We start from the raw sequence: 25,659 nt of genomic DNA on the forward strand, positions 1-25,659 counted from the left end.
AAAGACCGAAAGAAAGGTGTGTTTTGTGAATATTGCAGAAAACCTAGACACTCAAAAGACACTTATTGGAAGCTTCACCCCAATCTTGTACCAGAAAGACTCAGGAATAAGAAGGGAAATGCAAACGCAGCTATTACATCAGATGGTTCTTCCCTTCAAGGACCTCGGTCTACTTCTTTGGAGGCCTTAGTTGTAGTCAGGTACAACTTCCTCCACATCAGCCTATCTTTGGAGAATGAAGCTGGGCTTGCAGGATCATCTCAGCCTATCTTTGCTACCATTGCACCTCCTTCCTCCACATCAGCCTTCGCCCACTCAAGTACAAGAGCCACTGCTTTTCATGCCTCTACCCCAGGTAACACTAACCCTACTTGGATTATAGACTCTGGTGCATCAGATCATAGGGCAAGCTTGTCTTCATTATTCACTTCATACAATCTATCTTCAGGCAGAGATAAAGTATCCATTGTTGATGGCTCCCTTGTTCCCATTTCTGGCAAGGGAAACATCAGAGTCTCTGATGCCATTACCTTGTCCTCAGTTTTGCATGTACCTAAGCTTAGCATTAATTTACTTTCAGTCAGTAGTCTTACAAGAAGCCAGAATTGCTCAATAACCTTCTTTCTTGACCATTGTATTTTCCAAGATCTGGTGATAAGGAAGGTGATTGGGATTGGTCATGAGATGAATGGAACCTACCTGTTTGAGCACCCACCTAGAAGTGATAAAGGAGTTGCGAAGTCTTTTTGTTTCTCAGTCTTTGTTTAAGTCAGTTCAAATGTCTTTTTTGAAGTGTGAAAGTTGTGAGCTTACAAAACATTGTAGATCCTCCTATTTTTTGAGTAATAAAAGAAGCAACACTCCTTTTGAAATTGTGCATACTGATGTGTGGGAGCCAGATCATATTCCTTCTAGGGGGGGTATAAGTATTTCTTATTGTTTGATACTGATGTGTGGGAGCCATATCATATTCCTTCTAGGGGGGGTATAAGTATTTCTTATTGTTTGTTGATGATTACTCTCGTTTCTCATGGGCGTCTCGAGATGAGGTTCCCACCTTAACTCGTGCTTTTCATCAAATGGTCCTCACTCAATTTGAAGTTAGAAACAAAATTTTCAAATCCGATAATGCCAAAGAATACTTCACTAAACACCTGAATTCAAATTTTCTTGAGTATGGGGTTGTTCATCAGAGTACTTGTCCCCATACACCTCAGCAAAATGGGGTAGTTGAGGGAAAAAAATAGGCATATTTTGGAAGTTGCAAGAAGTATTATGCTGAATTCTAATGTTCCCATTCGTTTATTGGGGGATGCTATTAATACAGTTGTGTATCTCATCAACCGAATCCCTTTCCGTGCTTTGGATATGAAAGCTTTTTTTTCATTATTGCATCTTGAGAAAGATTTGTACACCATCCCTCTTAAAGTTTTTGGATGCACTTATTTTGTTCAAATTTTAGGACCTCATCATTCTAAGTTTGATCCTAAAGCTGCTAAATGTATATTCCTTGGTTATGCACAGAATCAAAAGGGATATTGTTGTTATGATCCTAGTTCTGGCTCTCGGTTTGTGTCCATGGATGTTACATTTTTTGAGGATGTCCCTTATTACCCAGGTGTTTCTTCTCAAGGGGAGAACAATGAGAAGGATAGCCCTTGTCCTAAAGTTCCTCAAACTATTCCTATTCCTGAAGGAGAGTTATGCAATGAGGATGCTTGTCAAAGGTGTAGGGAGTTGAGAGTTTACCACAGGAGGAGGCAGGTTGATTTTGGTGCTCATAATCAGTCCAGGTCAGTTCCTCTCTCCTCTGTAGTTCCAAATTCAGGTACTTCTCCCTCCTTGTCTGTTGATACATCACTCTCACCTTTTGATCCCCTACCCCCTCCAAATGATCTTGATCTTCCCATTGCAGTCCGCAAGGGAAAGCGTCGGTGCACTTCATCTACTGCCCATTGCATATCTCAGTTTATCACCTATGATCATCTTTCGCCATCCTATAAGTCCTACTTGGCATCCATCTCTATTATATCTATTCCTAGGTCTATCCAGGAAGCTTTTGCAGTACCTGAGTGGAAGAATGCAATGGAGGAATAGATGGGTGCTCTCGTTAAAAATAAGACCTGGGAGCTAATTAACAAGCCAGAAGGGGAAGAAACCAGTTCGATGCAGATGAGTGTTCATTGTGAAGCATAACGTAGATGGCTCAGTTGAAAGGTACAAAGCTTGGTTGATTGCAAAGGGGTATACTCAGACTTAAGGAATTGACTACCTAGAAACCTTTGCACCTGTTGCCAAGATGAATACCATTAGAGTTCAACTATCCCTTGCAGAAAATTTTTCATGGCCTCTGTTCCAACTAAATGTCAAGAATGCTTTCCTTAATGGCAATTTGCAAGAGGAGGTGTATATGGAGTTACCTCCTAGTTTTATGATGAATCTATAGGGAAGAAAGTTTGCAAATTGCAAAAGGCTCTATAAGGTTTAAAGCAATCTCTAAGAGCTTGGTTTAACAGATTTAGATTGGCTCTTGAAAGGTTTGGTTATGTACAGGACCACTCCAATCACACTCTCTTCATCAAGAGAAATTGTGCTTCTGTCACCCTTCTTGCAGTGTATGTTGACGACATTGTTGTGACCGATTGTGATGCTGATGAGATTGATTCTCTCAAACAATTGCTTAATGAGGAATTTGAAGTGAAAGACCTTGGTGACCTGCGATATTTCTTGAGAATTGAAGTGGCCTGCTCTAGACATGGTATCTTCATTTCATAGAGGAAATATGTCCTTGATCTCCTTGAGGACACTGAGAAACTAGGAGTTAAACCAACAGACACACTTATTGAATTGAATCATAAGATAACTGCCGAGGGGGACAAACCTCTTGAAGACAAAGTCATGTACCAACGACTAGTCCAAAAGTTCCTTTATCTATGTCTTACTCGTCCTAACATCTCCTATGTTGTCAATGTTGTCAACCCATACATGCATTCTCCTAGAACCACTCATCTATTTGTTGTGGAAAGAATCCTTGCTTACTTGAAGAAATGTCCAACTCATGGTATACTCTTTAAAAACAATGGTCATATGAAAACCAAGGTGTATACTGATGCTGGTTCGGCTGGATGTGTTGATGATAGAAGATTGACTTCAAGGTACTGTGCATTTGTTGGAGGTAACTTAGTGTCATGGCGTAGCAAGAAGCAAAATGTTGTTGCCCATTCAAGTGCTAAGGCAAAATACAGGTCCATGGCTCATGGTGTGGCTGAAGTGTTATGGCTGAGATCCCTTCTTGAGGAACTAGGGATTGAGTATGAGAAACCATTGTGGTTGTATTGTGATAACCAAGCTGCTATAAATATTGCTCACAACCCCATCCAGCATGACTGAACTAAACATATTGAGGTTGACTGTCACTTCATCCGAGACTGAGAGAAAGTTGCTTCTCAAGATGTTTGCTTGCCCTATGTTGCCTATGATATGTAGCTTGTCGATCTCTTCACCAAAACAGTCACCAAAGTCAAATTGGAATCAGATTTGTGCAAGTTGGGAATGATGAATATCTATTCCCAACTTGAGGGGGAGTGTAGTGATACAATGGACCAGACCTGGTATATTTACGTGTGGACCAGACTTGCTTTCTTGTACTATTATAGGTAGCAGGGCATTTTTGTCCTTTTACCTAATGTTATGTTAAACACATAAATAATACTGCTTAGGGCGGCAGTAATGTAACATTTTTCGCCCATTCCTCTCTTGTTCTTTTTCTATTTTCTTCTCTCTTCTTCTCTTCAATTTTTGGGTTACTTTTCAACCTAAAAGTTCTGCTAACAACAATAACTTCAAGTCATTTTATGAAATATGTTTTATATTAAGAAGAATGAAGTGCAAGTGGGCTAGAGCAGAGACCCTAAAACAAAATAAGGTGTCATGGAGGGTGTTTGAGAGCGAAGCCCCCTACCCAAACTTTTTATCCCTTTTCTACCCTTTCTTTCTTTTTTTCCTTCCCTTTCTTTTTTTCCTTCCCTTTCTTTCTTTTCTTTCTCTTCCCTTCCCTTTCCTTTTTTCTTTTCTTTCTTTCTTTTCATATGAGGTGTGCATGAGGCATACACCTCGGAGGCATCAACACCTTTGGCTTGCTCTTTAGGGTGTTTTGAGCGTGCCTCACCTAGGGGCTCCCACACCTTTTAAAACATTGTTCCTGTTAGCGTAGGGGTATTTCTGTCTCTATACTTATATTAAGCTTGCTGATCTGTAATATTATGTTAGACCAATGCTCCTTACTTAAATAAGGGCACATATGTCTTTTCCATTATTCTAATAATAAAAGAACATGTCTGGTCGAATGAGAGTTAGGTTTTGACTTCCAGTTCAAACTAGACTCTCTCTCTCTCTCTCTCTCTCTCTCTCTCTCTCTCTCTCTTCTAACTTTCTACGTGATTGATCTCAGACAAATATAACTCCAAGGCAGGCCGAATCATAACATGGTAACAGAGCAACTTGAATCTGCCTAGATTTCTATTCTCTGCGCACCCAATTTAGGGTTTCTCTTGGTTTTCCTGCATTCAGCAGGAGATAAGGGAAAGGGCTAAAAAGGAGCGATCGCCCTCTCCCCTTGGAGGTTTCTATGCCTCCAGTCGTGTCTTGTGGGGTCAGTTGTTGTGGTTTCTAAGCCCTCCCCTAATCAATGTAGGGCTGATTCATGTGGTGCAGTGTGTGTCATGTGTGGACTGATTTTCTTCTCGTGTGGTTGTTCCTTCAGTAATAAGGTAAGAGATTTCTATGCATGATTTCTGTTGTGGATCAACTACGAAGTATGTTTCAGATCATATGTTGGGGTTTCAGACAGTAGCGTGCTAGGGTTTATGCTGTTTTTTGTGTAATTCAAATGAAGAGTTGTGATCATATAGTGGTGAGATTTCAGGTAGCCATAGGAGTAGGGTTTGTAGTGAAACGAGTACAATTTTCAGCAATAACAAGCGCTGAAATCAGTGTGACAAGTGTGATCTAGTAGTGTGCAATGTGCAGAATTCAGTGATAATAGAATTCAGCAAGTGTGCAGAATCGGTGATAACAGAATGGGAGATAACAGTGACTGTAAACCTAATGTGACGGTGCCTACAAACTACCTGAATGTTCAGATGACCTCCATTAAACTAAATGGAGAGAATTATGTGCCTTGGGCTAAATCCGTTGAAGTCTTTCTAAAGGAAAAGAAGAAGGTAAAACACATAAGAAAGGAGAAACCCTCCACTGACTCTCACGAGTATGAAGACTGGGAGCAAGAGGATGCTCAGATCATCACATGGTTATGAAATAGTAGGGAACCCAAGATTAGTGTAAATTTCATGTTTCTTGACACTGCCAAAGATGTGTGGGACCATGCAAAGAAATTGTATTTGGGTCAGGACAACACAACCAGAGTGTATCAGCTGTATCAGGAGTACTTTAATATGAAATAGGGCAATCAGAATCTTGAGTACTATGCCAGTATGAGAAACATACGTAAAGAGTTGAATGTCTATCACCCTCTCACTTCTGATGTCAAAATTCGGCAACAACAGAGAGAACAGCTTGATGTGACTTGATTTTTGGTGGGACTAAAATCTGAATTTGAACCAGTAGGGGCTTAGATACTAGGAAGATCAGCTCTTCCCTCTTTAGAAGAGGTACTTGCTCGACTCCGGAGGACTTCTACCAGATCTACTGAGAACTCGAATATCTCAGATAGATCTGCCTTTTTTGTGTCGAGAGGCCGTGGTGCTAGAGGTGGAGCTCGAGGAGCTCAGTTTGGCCGTGGTGGTAGTAGTGGTCCGGTGTATGGCCGAAGTGGCAATGGTGAGCATACTTATAATCGTGGCAGTGGTCGTACTGAGGGCAAAGATTCAGGGGGAGCCCGTGGTAGAGAGCGTGGTTCAAGCCCGAGGAGGTGCACTCATTGTGGTATGGATGGACATACCATTACCTATTGTTATGATCTACATGGTCCACCCTCAACCTGGGCCAATCATGCCGTGACTAGTGACACCAGTTCTAGCTTTAGACAAGAGAACCATTCATCTGATCAGATACCTCCTCCATCCACAGATGGTCCCCTGAAGGAGATGATGAGTGTTCCCCGTGATGAATATGAGAGTTTATCCAATACACATCACAGCAGAATACGACGACTTTCGCCCACTCAGGTATGGCTTGTTTGGCATCCACACCCAATCCCTGGATCATTGACTCTGGAGCCTCCGATCACATGACTGGAACTCTAGGTGTGTTTTCTTCCCTATCTCATTGCTCAACATCACAATCTGTCACCCTTGCTAATGGTTCCACATCCTCAATTTGTGGTGTTGGTAATGTTGACCTAGACCCTGTATCCCTCTCCTCAGTTTTGTATGTTCCTAAATTGCCTTTTAATCTTATGTTTGTTAGTAAACTGACCAAATCACTTAACTGCTCAATTACTTTTTATCCTTCTATGTGTGTTTTTCAGGATCTCAAGACGGGGATGAAGATTGGTGGAGGGCATGAAGCTGGTGGACTGTATTATCTTGACGGTGGTGGAAGAACTTCAACAGCTCTCCAGTCATCTCTTTCTCCTCTCCAGTGGCACTGCCGATTCGGTCATCCGTCGCTAAAAGTTTTGAAGTCTTTGGTTCCGTCTTTGAGTCAACTTTCTGTTTTGGATTGTGAGTCGTGTCAGTTTAGGAAACACCATCGTGTTCCCTTTAAGTCTAGGGTTGATAATCGTGTGTTGAGTCCTTTTTCTTTGATTCACTCCGATGTTTGGGGTCCTTAAAAAGTGATGTCATATAATGGATATAGATATTTTGTCATTTTTGTCAATGACTTTTCAAGGATGACGTGGCTCTATCTAATGAAAGAAATAAGTGAATTGTTTACCGTTTTTCAGAAATTTTATGCTGAGATTCGTAATCAATTTGGTGTTCACATTAAAGTTTTCCGTTCTGATAATGGCCGTGAATATTTATCCTCATCATTTCAAGAATACTAGACCAACACGGCATTATACATCAGACCTCATGTACCTACACCCCACAACAAAATGGGGTGGCTGAGAGAAAGAATCGCCATCTCTTGGAAACATCACGATCCCTCATGCATCACATGAATGTTCCCAAACCCTTTTGGAGTGATGCGGTGCTTACTTCTTGCTTTCTGATTAATCAGATGCCCACGTCCATCCTTGATGGTTGTTCTCCGTTTACAATCTTGTTTCCCGCCTTGTCTCTATTTCCTCTTACGCCTAGGGTATTTGGGTGTGTCTACTTCGTCCATAATTTGGGTCCCAGGATTGACAAGTTCGATGCCCGTTCTCTCAAGTGCATCTTCCTTGGCTATTATCGGACCCAGAAAGGGTATAAGTGTTACCATCCTAGTTCTCGATGGTCCTTTGTGTGTGCTGATGTCACCTTCTTTGAGTCTACTCCGTTCTTTTTGGGGTCCGGGGATGCTTCTCCCTCCTCGTCACCTCCTCCTCTTCCACTTCCCGTTGTCGATCCTCTTCCCCTTGTTCCAGCAATGACCAAATCCTTGCCTCCAATGCCACCACCTGTTGAACGCCCACCTATCCGTCAAGTGTATACATATCGCCCACGCGTACCAACTGCTACTCCTCCGGCTACATCACCATCAATAGATCCATCTCCAGACCTGAACCCCACATCTGAGCTTGATCTCCCCATTGCCTTGCGGAAAGGTAAACGCACTTGCACCCATCATCCTATTTCTACTTATGTTTCACTTACTCACCTTTCCGCATCCCATCGCCAATTTGTCACCTTGTTATCATCAGTAGTTGTCCCTAAAGATGTCAAGGAAGCCCTTGCCTCTCCAGGGTAGTGCCGTGCGATGGATGAACTTTCAACGCTTCATCATAATCACACTTGGGACCACATCGTTCTTCCTCCTGGGAAGCAAGTTGTTGGTTGTAAATGGGTGTATACAGTTAAGTATTTGCCTGATGGTAGTGTTGAACGCTTGAAAGTGCGATTGGTTGCAAAAAGGTACTCGCAAAACTATGGTATTTGATTACACAGAGACCTTCTCACCAGTTGCTAAGATAGGGTCAGTTCGTGTTGTTATCTCTCTTGTAGCCATGTATGCTTGGCCGCTATATCAGCTTGATATCAAGAATGCCTTTTTGCATGGCAACTTACTCGAGGAGGTCTGCATGGAGAGACCTCCAGGGTTTGTTGCTCAGGGGGAGGATGGTAAGGCGTGCAAACTAAGAAAGGCTATATATGGGCTAAAACAGTCTCCTTGAGCATGGTTTGGTAGGTTCAGTGAGGTGGTAAAGAAGTTTGGTATGAGACAGTGCCAAGTTGATTATTCTGTATTCAGTCATGACTCTCCGGGAGGAAAAGTACTATTGGTGGTGTATGTAGATGATATTGTTATTACCGGGAGTGATAACATGGGTATTGCCAGGCTGAAGACTTATCTACAGGATCATTTTCAGACAAAGGACCTTGGTAAACTGAAATATTTCTTGGGGATAGAAGTAGCAAGATCTAAGTATGGGATTAATCTGTGCCAGAGGAAATATGTGCTTGATTTGCTGGAAGAAACAGGCTTGTTGGGTGCTAAACCAACCGAAACACCTATGGACACAAATACTAGGCTAATCAGTGATATGGGTGAAGTGTTTGAAGACCCCGGCAGATACCGACGACTTGTAGGTAAATTGAACTACCTAACCATTACTAGGCCAGACATCTCATTTGCGGTTAGTGTGGTAAGTCAATTCATGCAGAAACCTCTGATTCCTCATTGGAATGCAGTTCTGAGAATTGTGAGGTATTTAAAAGGGGCTCCGGGTCGCGGTTTGATATACAGAAGTGGTGAAAAACTTGAAGTAGAAGGGTATTCTGATGCTGACTGGGCCAGTTCTGTGTCTGATAGGCGATCTACCACAGGCTATTGCACTTTCCTGGGAGGTAACCTGGTGACATGGAAAAGTAAAAAGCAGACAGTCGTGGAAAGAAGTAGTGCAAAAACAGAATATAGGGCTATGGCGCATACTGCTTGTGAATTAGTGTGGCTAAGGAACCTTCTACCAGAAGTAGGGTACAACATCAACACTCCAATGAAGCTCTATTGTGACAATCAGACTGCAGTTCATATTTCTTCTAATCCAGTGTTTCATGAAAGAACCAAGCACATTGAGGTTGGCTGTCACTTTGTGAGGGAGAAGGTGCTGAATGGAGAACTAAACACTGCATACGTTAATACAGGAAACCAGTGGGCAAACTTATTTACAAAAGGTTTGAGTCGGGGAAGAGTGGACTACATATGTAACAAGCTGGGATTATATGATATATACTCACCAGCTTGAGGGGGAGTGTTAGCATAGGGGTATTTCTGTCTTTATACTTATATTAAGGTTGTCGATCTGTAATATTATGTTAGAACCAGTGCTCCTTACTTAAATAAGGGCACATATGTCATTTCCATTATTCTAATAATAAAAGAACATGTCTGACCAAATGGGAGTTAGGTTTTGACTTCCAGTTCGAACCAGACTCTCTCTCTCTCTCTCTCTCTCTCTCTCTCTCTCTCTCTCTCTCTCTCTCTCTCTCTCTTCCACCTTTCTACATGACTGATCTCAAACAAATAGAACTCCAAGGCAGGCCGAATCATAACAGTTCCAACATACATTAAAGAGGCACACATCATGGAAGTCCAATACTGGAGATTGAAAAAGATAACGAGGTGAAACTACAAACAGGTGAAGCTAAAAAAGGAGAAACTTGAGGAGTGTAATAAGGTGCAGCAAAGAAATACTACAAGCATGAGAAAATTCAATGAGTTTATTAATGTGTTTGAGCTCAAAGAACTAAATCTGTCGCATAGTCATTTTACATGGTCCAACCTCCAAGCTGATCCAATTTGTTCAAAATTAGACAGATTTCATTTTACTACTGATTGGGAAGAACATTGGGGAGATTTGATGTCAAGGACAATGCCTAGAGTCACCTCTGATCACTGGCCAGTCTTGATTAGTAAGGTGGAGCCTAGGAATAGAGGACCAATCCCTTTCAGATTTGAGAATATGTGGATTTCCCACCCAGGCTTTAAGGAGAAAGTGAAAGAATGGTGGGTAGCAAGTAATCCAAGGGCTAACTGGGAGAGTACGAAATTTCAATGGAAGCTGAAAGATTTGAAAAACAAAATCAAAGAATGGAATATTCTTTGTTTTGGGAGACTTGAGGAAAGAAAACAACAGTTGATGAACATGATTGAGGAGTTAGATGCAAAAGAAGAACAAGGTTTGTTTGGGGAAAGGGAAAAGGAGCTTAGGTGGGAGCTAAGAAAGAACTTGGAGGATGTCCTCTTCAAAGAAGAAATTAGTTGGAGACTGAAGTCCAGACATAAGTGGGTGAAGGAGGGTGGTAAAAACACAATTTTTTCATGCTATAGCCAATAGTAGGAGGAAGAACTTGACTTCTAAGCTAGTGATTAATGATGCAATACTGACTCAGCAAGAGGAGATTGAAGAAGCCTTTGTGGACCATTTCAAATCAATCTTTAGAAGGCCTATGTCTAGCAGATTACAGATTGAGGGTTTGGAGTGGCCAAGAATCCCAGAAGAATCAAGGGTGTGGTTGGAGAGAAGCTTTGAATTGGAAGAAATAAGGGTAGCCATATTTTCAATGAATAGATCTAAAAGAAGGATATTCAAAAGGTCTTTTTTGAATTCTTTGAAAGAGGGGTGATTAATCTAGGTCTAAACTCTACCTTCTTGGCTCTGATTCCAAAAAAGGGAGATGCTTGTCATCCCAAAGAGTTCAAACCCATTAGTTTGGTACACAACCTCTATATAATCATTGCTAAGGTGCTTTCTCAAAGGATTAGAGAGGTACTACCCTTAATAATTTCCCCAAATCACGGTGCCTTTGTGAAAACAGACAAATCGTGGATCAAATCCTAATTGCAAATGAGAGTGTGGAAGATTCAAAAGAAGCAAGAAGAAAGGGCTCTTGTGCAAATTGGATCTCGAAAAGGCTTATGACTTGGTGGATTGGTCATTTCTATTGGAAGCCTTAGAGTAATTTGGATTTGGGCAGAAGTGGTGCAAATGGGTGAAAGGATGTATTAGGATTTGCCACTATTCCACTTTAGTGAATGGTAGGGTGGTGGATCATTTCCAAGCTACCAGGGGCATCAAACAAGGAGACCCCCTTTCTCCTTTTCTTTTTACCCTAATTGTTAAAGTCCTAGGAAAACTCGTTGAGAGAGCAGACTCTAGAAACTTGGTGAAAGGTTGGAGGATAAGGAGGAATAGGGTTCCAGTAACACATCTACAGTTTGCTGATGACACAATTCTTTTCTGTGGTGGGGATGAGGTAAGTTTCGTGAGTAATCTGAAGCAAGTGATCAATGTCTTCGAACATGTGACTAATCTTAAAGTGAATCTAGACAAGAGTTGTGTGATTTGCATTAATTTGAGTGAAAGTGAGGTGGAGAATAGAGCCCGAATTTTGGGTTGTAAGATCGCTCATTGGCCATTGATATATTTGGGGCTGCCACTAGGGGATAACCCAAGTAAAAAGAGTTTCTGGAACCCAGTGATTGAGAGATTCACTAAGAGGTTAGCATCTTGGAAGAAAAATTACCTATCCATGGGAGGTAGAATAACTCTGATTAAGTCCACATTGACAAATCTGCCTGTGTAATTTTTTTCGGTGTTTAAAATGCCCAAAGGAATATGTGGAATTTTGGAAAAGTTGATGAAAGACTTCTTATGGGAACCAGGAGAGGAGAAAAAGGATCGTAAGGTCAGGTGGGATATAGTTACCAAAACCAAAAGTGATGGTGGGCTTGCTTTAGGCAATTTGCAAAAAAAGAATGAAGCTCTACTGGGGAAATGGCTTTGGAGATCGACTTTGGAAAGGGATAAATTATGGGCTCAAGTTGTCTTAAGTATTCATGGGCAAGCGACGGATGGTTGGGACTCTGGAGTTTCAACTAGGGCTACGAGAGCTTCTCCTTGGAAATCAATTCATGCCATACTTCCTTCTTTTCTTCCTTTAATAACGGTATGATATGTGCTTCGATAACCGCATGAAATTTTGGGATCATGTTTGGGTGGGAAGCACTCCGCTAAAAGAGCTTTTCCCTTCCTCGTATTCTTTATCACGTTTTAGAAATGAGCCAGTCTCCACTGTTTTTACCACCTCTAATTCAACCATTGATTGGAATTTGGGTTTTACAAGGGCCCTTAGAGAACCGAAATTGAACCTCATTGTTGACCTGCTAAATAACTTTGAGGGGGTGGTTATTGCCCCCTTAGGAGGGATAGTAGGATTTGGGCTCCTTCTCCTTCGGGTATCTTCTCTTGCTCCTCTTTCTTCAAGGAATTGGCTCATTCCCCTCCTGTCTTTGGAATCCCTTTTCCGGTTTTGGAAGTCTGAGGTAGACCAATTCCTCCCAGAATTAGTGTTTTTTGTTGGGAAGTTTTCCTTGAAAAGTGTAACACTTGCGACTTACTTCAAAGAAAAAGGCCTAATTGGTGTTTATCCCCACACTGGTGCATCCTTTGTAAGAAGAATGGTGAGACTTGCTATCACTTATTGGTTTCTTGCCCATTTGTTTCAGAAATCTGGTGTTGGCTTTTCTTTCTTTTGGGTGGCAGGTGGACCCCTCCTCCAAATGTACAAAGCCTATTTCATTCTACTACTGTTAGGGGGCTTTAGAAGAGGGAAAATTATGTGGAGGTGTGTAAGAGCAGCTGCATGTTGGACAGTCTGGGAGGAAAGGAATCAACGGACCTTTCATGGGAAAGAAACAAATAAGGGTGTAATCATTGAACTGATTTCTATAAGGGTGATCCATTGGGTTAAAACTTTGCAAAGTTTTGAAAATTATTCAGAAGGAGACATCATCAGAAAGTGGAAAGAAGTGGCTTAGTCAGCTCCAAGAAAGAATGTATCCCACCCAATTTGGTCCCCTCCAGTTTCAGGTTTCACTAAACTAAACTTTGATGGTAGTAGTGAAGGAAATCCAGGTCTGTCGAGTATAGGGGGAGCCTTCAGGGATGATTAAGGTCAAATTAATGCATTGTATTCTGGTTCTATTGGATTGGGGGACTCTCTTAGAGCTGAAATATTGGCTGTCTTGGAAGGGTTAAAAAGATACTCCTAGTCTGTGGAAGGTGACTCTAAGTTGGCTATAAATTGGTTGATGAAGGATACTCCTAGTCTGTGGAAGTTTCTGAATGAAAAAAAAGAAAGTTAGACATCTCACCCAAAATATGGAAGTCAAGTTTCAATGGATAAAGAGGTGCGCCAACTCCTTGGCAGATTCATTGGCCAAACAAGGGGTGGGAAGAGTTAATTTCTTCTGGGAAACATTTTAATCTGAATTGCTTTCTTGGGAGGGTTAAGATTTTTTACCCCTCCTTTTGTACCTTTTATATTATTATCTTTTAATAAAAGTCTCTGTTATTTATCAAAAAATAAAGGAGAAACTAGGCAAAAATAACTTTTTAGTTCAAATAAAAAAAAAAACTAGCATTTTATATATGAAATTGCAATGGAAAAAATATGGCATAAGTTCTACAGCCATGATTGTCATGGTTCCTAAACCGGCTTCCATGGACCAGATAGATTGATAAATATGACAACAATGCTCAAGTACCATGTTGTTGAATAGTTTCTATTTTCTTTGAAGGATAAAATTATCATATGAACATACTATTACAATATAAATACAGGACATATATGGCTAATATTCAGCGCAACACATTGATACAGTCATATGTACAAAACTACAAAGAGATGAAAAGAAACAACAAAGGTATTTTGCAAAGCATATGAGGGTCACATTGTAGCATCGAGAATATTTTGAGGTTCAAATTGGAAGCTTATTCCTCCAAAGTATATGACATTCGCCGCATACCATCAGGTAACTTATGCTCACAAACTAGTAGTATAATGAAGCTCCTGGTGGCAGGACATAACTGGACCAATTTGGTCATTGAAGAGTGTTAAAGTGAGCCGAATAAGGGTAGTTTAGTCATCTTATCTCTGTTAAGTTGTATGCTTATGTGGCAGTTTTATTAGAGACACTCTGCCCCACACTTAAGTAAGGGCAGTTTAGTCTTTGTAGAAGTGATTAGAGACTAACTATTATTAAGGGGTCGACTGATAGGGTTTACCAATCAGATTCGACAATCCCTTTTCCTTCTTCTTCTTCTCTTCTTCTTCCTCTTCTTCTCCTTCCTCTTGCTGGTTCAGCTTACTATAGATCACCACTGAACGACCACCAATTCCAGTGCACATCACCACTGAACAACCACCGTTCCGACAAGTGTATACACGTTGAACGACACCGGCTCCTCCTCCATCTTCTACCTTATCTGCGGATCCTGTCATGGCTCCTGTTGCTGAACCCTCAGAACTTGACCTACCCATTGCCCTACGGAAAAGTAAACGCAGTTCTACTCTCCATCCCATTTCTAATTTTGTTTCATTATCTCGCCTTTCCACCTCACATCGTCAATTTGTTTCATTTTTGTCATCTATTTCTATACCTAACAATGTCCAAGAAGCTCTTAGTTCACCTGGGCGGCAGCAGGCAATGGAGGAGAAACTCTCTGCTCTTCAACATACTCAAACATGGGTAAGCATGTTGTGGGCTGTAAATGGGTGTATACTGTTAAATACTTGCCAGGTGGTAATGTGGAGCGTCTGAAGGCCAGACTCGTTGCTAAAGGTTACTCATAGTTGTATGGAGTGGACTACATGGAGACATTCTCTCCGGTGGCTAAGATTGGCTCTGTTCGTGTGCTAATCTCCCTGGCAGTTATGTATGATTGGCCTCTGTTTCAGCTTGACATCAAAAATGCCTTCCTTTATGGTGACCTTGTGGAGGAGGTATATATGGAGCAACCACCTGGGTTTGTTGCTCAGGGGGAGGATGGAAAGGTGTGTAGACTAAAGAAGGCAATTTATGGGTTGAAACAATCGTTGCGTGCTTGGTTCGGGAAGTTTAAGAGTTTTGGAATGAAGCAATGCCAGGTTGATCACTCAGTGTTCAGTTATGACTCAGAAGCTGTAAAGATTTTATTAGTGGTCTATGTAGATGATATTGTCATTACTAGCAGTGACAAATTGGGGATTGACAAACTAAAGGTATTTCTGCAAAATCATTTTCAAACAAAAGACCTTGGGACATTGAAGTATCTCTTGGGCATAGAAGTTGTCAGGTCAAAACAAGGTGTAAATCTGTGCCAAAGGAAATATGTTCTTGATATACTGGAAGAAACATGACTATTAGGTGCAAATCCGGCTGAAACCCCTATGGAACCAAATGTAAAGTTGAGCAGTGATACAGGGGAAGTATTTGAAGATCTTGGAAGGTATAGACGACTAGTGAGGAAGCTGAACTATCTGATTATCACGAGACCCGACATCTCCTTTGTAGTCAGTGTTGTGAGCCAATTCATGCAGAACCCTCGTATACCTCACTGGGATGCAGTTCTTAGAATTGTAAGATATCTGAAAGGAGCTCCAGGCCGTGGACTATTGTATAAACCAGGAGGAAAACTTGAAGTAGTTGGGTACACAGATGCAGACTGGGCAGGCTCAATGAATGACAAAATATCTACTACAGGCTATTGCACTTTTCTTGGAGGAAATCTTGTGACATGGAAGAGTAAAAAGCAGACGGTTGTGGCTAGAAGCAGTGCCGAAGCCGAGTACTGTGACAATCAAGCTACACTCCATATCTCATCTAACCCTGTTTTTCATGAGAGAACGAAGCACATAGAGGTTGATTGCCACTTTGTGAGGGAGAAGGTTCTTGCTGGAGAGATAAGATCAGAACATGTGGGCTCGAATGATCAGTGGGCAGATTTGTTTACAAAAGCTCTAAGCTCAGGAAAAGTGAACTATCTATGTAACAAGCTGGGATTATATAACATATATCTCCAGCTTGAGGGGGAGTGTTAAAGTGAGTCGAATAAGGGTAGTTTAGCCATCGTATCTCTGTTAAGTTGTATGCTTATGTGGCAGTTTTATTAGAGACACTCTGCCCCACACTTAAGTAAGGGCAATTTAGTCTTTGTAGAAGTGATTAGAGACTAATTACTATTAAGGGGTCGACTGATAGGGTTTACCAATCAGATTCGGCAGTCCCTTCTTTTCCTTCTTCTTCTCTTCTTCTTCTTCTCTTCTTCCTCTTCTTCTCCTTCCTCTTGTTGGTTCGGGTTATTGTAGCAACAGTCGAAACAAAGAGGATTCCCACGTAGTTATTTCATGTTTATGTATAAATGAGGAGTCAAACTCCTTGGTTGCCTCAGTTTTCTGTTATAGAAGCTAAAGCTAATGGAAGAAGCTTGAATTGGTTGTTCAGGTGGATTCATGAGTCTGCCAAGTTCTTTACTAGTGACCAAAATCTAGGGTGACAAAGCAAGTTCTTCAATGGGGAATCCCAGGCAAGGTTCAAAATTTCAATACGTATCAGACCGTATCGGGAGCCTCCCAATACGCCCCTACAGGGGGCATCTCGGGGTATAACCCGGTTCAGGGGCATAGTTGTCAAGGCACACGCCTAGGCGACTAGATAACCTTCTTTAGTTGCAAATTGATATGAATTTGCTCTATTAAATACTTATTATAGTATTATTATTTTTGAAAATAATAAAATTAATATATGTAAAAGATTTTTATCTTTTAGATGTGATGATTAGCCACATTTTTAGAGGAAATTTAAAGTTCTTAATAAAGAGAATTGCTATTTTTTTCAATTAACATACATGTTGAATGGTATATAAAACTAGGAAGCTAGCCAAAAGTCAGTTTTTAATATTATAACATTTTTATCGCCTAGGTGCCCCAATGTCGCCCAGAATCGCCTAGATGCCTTGAAAACTATGTTCAAGGGGTAGAAGGGCCTTAGACCGATCCCTCTGAACCAGTTCACAAAGAAAAAAAAAGGAGCGAGGACCGATACAGCCCAATACACCCCTACTGGTGTATTGGGCTGTATTGGTATTTTGAACCTTGATCCCGGGACCTGCGGATGAATTGTAATCTGTTAATATGAAGACATAATGATTAGTCAGCTGAGGCCTTAGAGCCATTTTTTTACTTTCCCTGCTGTCTAACTTTGGACAGCATGTCACCATCAAAAATTCTTAGAGAGAAACCTAAGGAAAATCACCTATATGGCAAATTTAAGCAATAGAATTTCTTCTAGGTACTAAGGGCCAAAATGCATTTTTTTTCATTTAGTAATGAAAGTAAGGAACTTTAAATATCTGAGCATTGTGTTTTATTCCATATATTAATCAAATTCTATGTAATTGATCAAAAAATAATTAAATTGAGGAACTAAAAGGAAAATTTTATATTTATTAATGAAAGTGGAGAATGAGTTGGCTCAGGAAAGAGAGTGGTATCCTGGGAATGGGTGGACTGGAAGACAGGAATACCTCATTGCTAGGAAAAATGGCTTCAAAAGTTCCCTAAAGAGGAAGGTGGTCATCTATGGCATTCAGTGATAAGGAGCAATATGCAATCAATAAATGGAAATGATGCAGGTCTTGCCAACAGAGTCATTTGTTGCACCAGTAAAAGCTAATTGATGTCATTCATGCAACTTTTGACACCTTTCTTAGGTAGGATTAGTATTGGTCTTCAGCTTCAGGACTAGGAGCATCTATGGTGGGGGGACAGACCTTCATGTCAGAGATTTCCCTTCCTATGCTCAACCACCCTATATAAATTCCAATTCAAGCTCTTAATTAAAAAAAAAATGCAATTCAAAGCCTCTTAGGTTTGTATATATTCTTCAGATATTACATGGGACTTGAGGTTTGGAAGAGGAAGGAACTAAGGAAAATGAAAGTGAAGCATTTTTGTCTCCCATGAACTTGTTAAAAGGATGCCTTCACAGACTGAGAAGGTGGAGGTCAAGGGTTAGGGGGCTGATCCTATTAGTTCTTTCTCTTGTTCATAACTTCTCAAATTTCTAGACAGCAATGCCTCTAATCCTCATATTTATCCTGGTAAAGTTATCTAGCTAGGCCCATCCCTGCAAAGCTTCAATCCTTCTCTTGGGAAATCATGCAGTGGAAATTAATACTAGAGATTTGAGCCAATGGAGGCAAAAGAATGGGTATTTATTCCCACATGTGTCTTATGATAGAGAAGCAACAAAATTATCAACCACTTGCTTATCTTTTGTTCATTTCCACTTGCTCAAGAGGCCTTTTGTCATCTTTCTTTGGAGAAGCACAAGATCATATAGAACCTTTGCTAAGCAAGACTCAAACAAATGATGAGACAACTTTTATATAAGAAAAGGACACATGATCAAGGTAACAATGCCAGAAAACTTATTGGTCTTTATTCCTAGTAGTAGAAGAACTACTAAATCCCTTGGAATGGTGAGATGTCAAAGATGTTGATGCAGATTGGAGGTAGAAAAACATTTACCCGTATGAAAATATATCAAAGTGCCAGAGCTTTCCTATTGAGATACATTATGGTGCATCATCTCCAATTCATCCTCAAGAAGGTAACTAACCTCTTGGAACAACCAAATTAGATTTTCATGAGAGGGGATCAAGAAGAGACGAAGAGAAGAGAGTCGAGGAAAAGAGAAAAGAAGAAAGTGACTTAAATTGTCAATACAATTGATTAGTCAACAAAAGGAGTGCTACATATAGTGAAAAATGAATTTACAATATTGCCCTCATTACAATCAACATAAATATTCTAACACTTTCCCCTTAAGCTAAGCATGTATATCAGTCATGCCTAGCTTGCCCATTACACCCATACATTTATTCCTTGCAGCTCCCTTTAGGGGTGATCATTTCTAGCCCCCCTATCATGCAATATATTTATAAATTACATATATAAACTATATGCACATATATGTTTTATTTTATACTATATTTATATATTATAAAATGGCACGTATAATATATTATAAATAATATTTTATATTTGTCAATTATAAAATCTATTTTATAAACATATTATGTCATATAATATAAAATATACATACATATAAACATAGGCCCAAAGCTCGGATTGGCCTGGCCTGCCACCTGCCCTGGCCCAGCCCAGGATCATCCCTAGCTCCCTTAGTAAAAACACTAGCTAAAAATCAGATTTGAGATATAGAAAATAAATGTCTCCGGTAGGACCTTCTCTTTCAAAAAATGTCAATAATGTGTCTGGTGCTATCATGCTGCACCAGATTATGAGCAATATTAATGGATGCATAGTTGTCACAATACAGCTTCAAAGGTTCTTCTACCTTCATACCAAGGTCCTTCAGTATCATCTTCAGACACAGTAATTCAACTACTCCATGGGCCATAGATCTATATTCCACTTCAGCACAAGACCTCACAACAACCACATGCTTCTTGCTACTCCAGGAAACTAGATTTCCTCGTCCAAAGATATAATATCCTGAAGTGAAGCACTTCTCTTTTTTTTTATCAACAACCACAGAATTCATCAATATTGGAAAAAAGTTACAGGGAAGAGGAGCTAAAGATTCTTAACACCCCAGAACATAAATACATCTGATTTAAACACTCGGAACCTTACAATTGAGCCCAAAACCCAGAATTTCTAAAAACTCCTTGCCTAGCCAATCCATCAGCAAAGGAATTAGCATTTCTTTTAGCCCAGGTACATAGGACTTCCATATCCTTAATCAGCCACTTGAATTTTCTTTTCTCATTGCTGTAGCTCCACATCTTGGAAGTGTCTTCTTTCAACCAATCCACAACCGCAGAATCTCCTTCTATAATCAATTTCTTAACTTTAATTTTCTTGGCCCTTTGCACCCCTTCCAACACTGCTAACACCTCAGCCCTCAAGGAGTCTCCCACTCCAATTGGACTAGAGAACAAAGCTATTACATTGCCTCTCTCATCCCTTAGGACCCCCCCCCCAAATACCCAAAGGCCCTGGATTCCCCATGCTACTGCTATCAAAATTTAGTTTGATAAAACCAAGAGGTGGAGGGTTCCACATGAGATTCAAACTCTTCTTCCTTGTAAATGAGCTAGCAACTTCTTTCCACTTTCTTAGCAAATCGTTTGTTGAAAAATCTGTAAACTCCTTCATTGTCTTCAGCCAGTGTATTACTCTTATATGAATCAACTCTACCATATTTTCCAAGCCTCTCTCCTTTTCCGAGAAGATCCTTGCATTTCTTTCCTCCCATAATGTCCAACAAACAGCAGCTCTCACACATCACCACATAATTCTTGATCTTTTCATTGAGCATTCAATGGGTGAAGAGGAAAACAAGCTTTGCAGACTAGTTGGAGGTGTCCACCTACACTCAAATAAAGAAGCAAACCAATCCCAAATATTTTTTGCCAAAACACAAGATAGTAGTAAGTGGTACCCAGACTCACTAGCAGCTTTGCATAAAACACACCAGTGTGAAGATAAACAGCTATTGGATCTTTTTCTTTGAAGTAGGTCACCTATGTTGATTCTTTCAAGGAAAACTTCCCAACAAAAGATCCCAACCCTCGGAGGTATAGGTTTACACCACACTTCCTTGACAGGGAATGACAGTCCAATAGGAGTTTCTGGTTGTATCAGGGCTTTAAAGAAAGATGCACAAGTAAAGGATCCAAAAGGAGACAAAGACCAGATCCTACTACCTGTCTTTGTGGGTTCCAAGAAAATCCCATCAAGAATGGACAAAGGAGTTGAAACATTATCCAATTTTGTGTCCCTGAGTGCTCTTTTCAAACCCAAGTTCCAAGCAAACCCAAAATTTGAGTTTGAGGAAACGAGCAAATTGGTAATTGGTTCATTTTTTAGGGTGGAGATTGCAAATAGAGCTGGAAATTGTTCTTTCAAAGGGGTCTCCCCAACCTAAACATGTTCCCAAAACTTTATGAGATTACCCGAGTGTAAGTCATACCTGATCCAAGGAGAGAAGAGGGGCAAAATATCTTGGATGGATTTCCATGGTGATGCTCTTGTAGCCATAGCCAGAATCCCAAAGTTCCAACCATTCTCTACAAGCCCGTCAATACTACAAATTATCTTAGTCCACAGTTTCTCCCTCTCCAAAGAAAACCTCCATAGCCATTTTCCTAGAAAAGCCAAAATCCTCTTCCTTATATTCCCAATGCCTAGCCCTCCATCCTGCTTATTCCTACACACCATCTCCCATCTAACCCTATGATCCTTTTTTTCCTCCCCCGGCTCCCACAAGAAGTCCCTCATTAATTTTTCCAACTTGCTAGCCACCCCCGCAGGCACCTTAAAGACTAAAAGGTAATAGATGGGCAGATTAGCTAGGGTAGACCTGATTAAGGTAATTCTCCCCTCAAGAGATAGGTAGTTTTTCTTCCAAGAAGCAAGTCTCTTTTCAAACCTCTCCACTATAGGAGTCCAAAAACTTCCTTTTTGAGGATTATCTCCTAGAGGAAGACCGAGATAAATCAAAGGCCAATTCGATACTCCACAACCCAAAATATTTGCACACTCAAGGATCTCACTTTCCCCCATATTCACACCTACAACACAACTTTTATCAAAATTAACTTTCAAATTGCACATTTGCTCAAATAGTTGTACTGTAAGTTTCACATTCCTAATCCAATTCATGTCCCGCCCCCCTCACAAAACAAAATCATATCATCTGCAAATTGCAAGTGTGTTAGTGGTATACTCTCCCAACCAACTCTCCATCCCTTAATTAGCCCTCTAGAATCTACCTTAGAGATTAAACTCCCTAATACTTCAGCAACCAAGGTGAACAAAAAAGGAGAAAGGGGGTTTCCTTGTCTTATTCCCCTCAATGTTGGGAAGAAGTCTACCACTGTTCCGTTCACCTAAATAGAGTAGTGACAAGACCGAATACACCCCAACACCCATTTGCACTATCTATCTCCGAACCCAAAATTAGTCATCACCTCCAACAAAAAGGACCAGTCTACCAAGTCATAAGCTTTTCCAAATCTAGCTTACGGACCACCCCCTTCTTCTTAGATCTCTTAAAGTCCTTCACACTCTCATTTGCTATAAGAATTTGATCAGTGATTTGCCTGCCCCTTACAAAAGCTCCTTGATTAGTTGAGATGATGGTATTGAGCACCTGTCTAATCCTAAGGGACAAAACCTTCGCAATGATCTTATATAAACTGTTCACTAAGCTAATAGGTCTATAATCCCTTGGATGTGTTGCCTCTCTCTTCTTAGGAACCAAAGCAATAAATGTGGAATTCAACCACGGGTTGGGTTAGTCACTCTTCTTTGGAACTCTTCAAAAACTATCATTAGTTCTTCCCTCAAAACCTCCCAACAATCCTAGTAAAATGCCACCGTAAAACCATCTAGGCCCGGAGCCTTTGATCTATCCATGGAAAATACTGCCTCCTTAACCTCTTCCACCTCAAACTTTCTCTCCAACCATTCCCTATCTTCTGATCTCAGCCTTGGCCATTCCATCCCCTCAATCCATACCCTATTACTTAAGGGTTTTCTGTATATAGACCTAAAGTGGTTAGCAAACTCCCTAGAAATCTCCCCCTGATCAGATAAGGTTATCCCCTCTATTTCCAAGTTTGAAATAAAATTCTTCCTTCTTCTCCCACTTGCCAAATAATGAAAAAATTTTGTATTCCTATCCCCCTCCTTCAACCACCTACACCTTCACTTTTGTTTCCAACTAATTTCTTCCTTAAACAATTCATCCTCCAGTTGTTTCCACAAATTCCACCTCTGTTCTTTGTCCTCCTGTGTTATATCTCCCCTCCCCTCCTTCCCATCCAGCTCTTCCAATTGATCAATTACAATTTGCTTTCTTTCTTCCAACCTCCCAAATTCTAAGTTGTTCCATTCCTTGATTTTACCCTTCAATAGTTGTAATTTCTTATGGAACCTCATTCCCTTCCATTCTACTACAGGATCACTCTCTAGCCACCACTCCTTGATTTTATTAATAAAACCTGGGTGAAGTAGCCACATGTTCTCAAATCTGAACGGGACAGGCTCTGTGCTTCCCATCTCTTCCACACCAATCATGACGGGCCAATTGGACCAAGTGTAACTACTACGGGCCAATGGAATCTCTTTAAGTTAAAAGCTTTCCACAAATTGATCAAACTTCCTCATGCCCGTAGTCACCCTCTGTCTAGGATTATTTGTTTCTTCCGAAAACCTAATTACATTGAAATCGCCTCCTAAACACCACGGTCCATCCCACAATCCCCTTACATCCCCCAATTCTTCCCACAGATTCCTCCTCTCTCTATAATCATTAGGTCCATAGACATTTGTTAACACCCATTCAAAACCATCCTCCACTTGCTTAAATTTCAACGAAACTGAGAATTGGCCTATTAATTCCTCCATTGCTATACACACCTCATTCTTCCATAAAGTCATTATTCCCCTAGCAGATCCCCATGAAGGTGCAGTAGCCCAACTAACCCCCCTAGCTCTCCATATACTCCTAGCCCACCTAGCATCAAAATCTGCTCTCTTGGACTCCCGAATCATAATTATATCTAGGCTAACCTTTCCGATTGCCTCTTTAATTACTGCCCTCTTCCTAGCACTACCCAACCCTCTAACATTCCAGCTGACAATTTTCATCTTACTGTCTTATTCTTTTCCCCTCAAGCCCATAGACTCATTACTTCACCCCCTTCCTCCTATCGCCCTTGATACCAGCATTCTTATCCCCTCCAATATCTCTCATCAGTCTTTCAACCTCATTCAGTTTTCTCTTCCTCACCTTACCCCCTCCTTTTGCGGAAAAAATTTGAGATCATTTGGGTCCTTTAATTTGCACCCCAGTTTCCCCACAAAGGCTGCCACAGTATCCTCACTATTCACCTCCATAATCTCTTGCTCTTCAGAGCCCCCATCCTCATTTATTTCTTCGCCTCTTCCCACCCCCATAATCTCATTTCCTATACTTAAGTCTTCTGCCCTCTCCTTTTGCGTGTTATTTTCCCCAAGCTCATTCATTAACCTCCTAAAAATTTCCCAAAGTCTTGCATCTCTATCTCTACCTTCCTCTACCCCTTCACCTTTACCCCTACCCTCACCACTTCCATTCCTCTCCTTTGTTTCCCAAAGTCTCCCGCCCTTTCCTTTCCCTCGAATTTGTTTGCACTCTGCTATATTGACCTCTTCTCCTCCAACAGTTCGGGACTTCTCACCAAAGAGGACTTCACTTCCAGCTTCTTCCGAAAAGAGGCGCCCTAGGTTTAGCGTGTCTTCCACTTCTTCTAGCTGCCAGATCTCTTCCCTTACACTGTCCAGACTGGTAGAACCATCCGAATCATCTTCTTCGTCAACCCCCTCCACGCTACAAGCCACCCAATCAACTTCCGCTTCCTTCCCAACAACCGCACTAGATTGAGCACTCCTTGGAGCTCGCCAGTCTGAGACGGAATGCTCCGCACATTGCGAATCTTCCATCTGAGCGTGCAGCCCACTGCAACTGACGTTTGGGGCCAATCTTCGACACCCGGTTGAAACCAGCCCTAACAGGCCTCGGTGGAGAAGAAGCTAAACCAGTCTTTCGGTCTATTGTCGCACGAAAAATGCCCCTACCCACGTGATCACTTAAACAATCACGTGGGCCGGCTTTTACCTCCAATATTGAATCGGGTGATCGGGTCTGATCTGGTTTGGTTCGGAATCGCCCTTGCGCCCCTTAATACTGACAGACCCACCCCTTCTTTTGGCCACATCAGCATAGGAAGCCCGGCCCACCTTCTCACTTGTTAATTTGAAATTTTTTGAAAATTTTTCCTTAATAGAATTACTTGATGCTGGGTTTTCCTCTGCTAACTTTTCAGCTTCCCCAAGGGGACTTCTCTGCATGCCCCTGTTGTTCACCACCGAGTGTGCGCCACGTGTACCAGCCCGCCACGTCAGCATCTTCAACCTTGGAACTTCTTCCCCAAAGAGACGCTTCCACTTCCGAAACTAGCCACACACGATACCAGCAACCTTCTGAAAGTATGTACAGGTTAGCAAACCAAAAGGTCAAGGGGGTCTAGTATTAGGAAACATTGCTCATAAGAACACCACCTTGTAGGGTAAATGGTTGTGGATTTCCTTTGAAAGAGACAGGTTGTGGCACAAAGTAATTGCAAGCATTTATGGTCTAGATTGTACTGGAGTCTGGTTGGGATGCTAAATTGGCTGATCACTCAACTTCAGCCTCTCCTTTGAAAGCTATTCACAAAGCTTACCCTACGTTCATTAGTTACATCTGGTATGATGTGGGAAAAGGGGATAGAATCCGCCTCTGGGAAGACCTTTGGGTAGGGGAGTCACCACTAAAAGATCAATTCCTCGACCTTTATGCTATTTCTGATTTCCAGAATGGAACTATTTCTGATTTCCAGAATGGAACTATTTCTAATCTAGGCGTGGCTTCCCATTCAGGTATCAACTGGAACCTTGGTTTCAGAAGAGGCCTTAGGGATAGAGAGTGCAATTTGTTGGTTGATCTTCTTGGAACCTTGTAGATAGTTTACTTAAAGGATTCTAGGTTCTGGGTAATCTCCCCAAATGGGCTCTTCTCTTGCTCCTCTTTCTTCAAACATCTTGCATCTACTTAGACCCCAAGGGATAGTTCTCCTGGACCATTTCCAATAAGAAAAAAGGGGGTGGT

General features: G+C 41.1%; 1 protein-coding gene across 3 annotated transcripts in view; it reads right to left on the minus strand.

Moving 5' to 3' along the window:
- The window catches only part of LOC148845931 (stress response protein), a 54,297-nt gene that overhangs the window by 22,464 nt on the left and 6,174 nt on the right, over positions 1–25,659 (minus strand). The window contains exon 1 of one of the 3 annotated variants that reach the window (XM_088954931.1): positions 19,294–20,868. The exons of the other annotated variants lie outside the window; for them this stretch is intronic. Coding sequence (XP_088811057.1) covers positions 19,294–19,500 — 207 coding nt within the window. The 5' untranslated portion in view covers positions 19,501–20,868. Of the gene's footprint in view, positions 1–19,293; positions 20,869–25,659 lie in introns of those variants that run through there. 3 annotated transcript variants of the gene reach the window in all.

The sequence above is a fragment of the Nelumbo lutea genome, chromosome 7 (genome assembly GCF_056320005.1).
Source record: "Nelumbo lutea isolate HS-2025 chromosome 7, American lotus-T2T, whole genome shotgun sequence".
NCBI lineage: Eukaryota > Viridiplantae > Streptophyta > Magnoliopsida > Proteales > Nelumbonaceae > Nelumbo > Nelumbo lutea.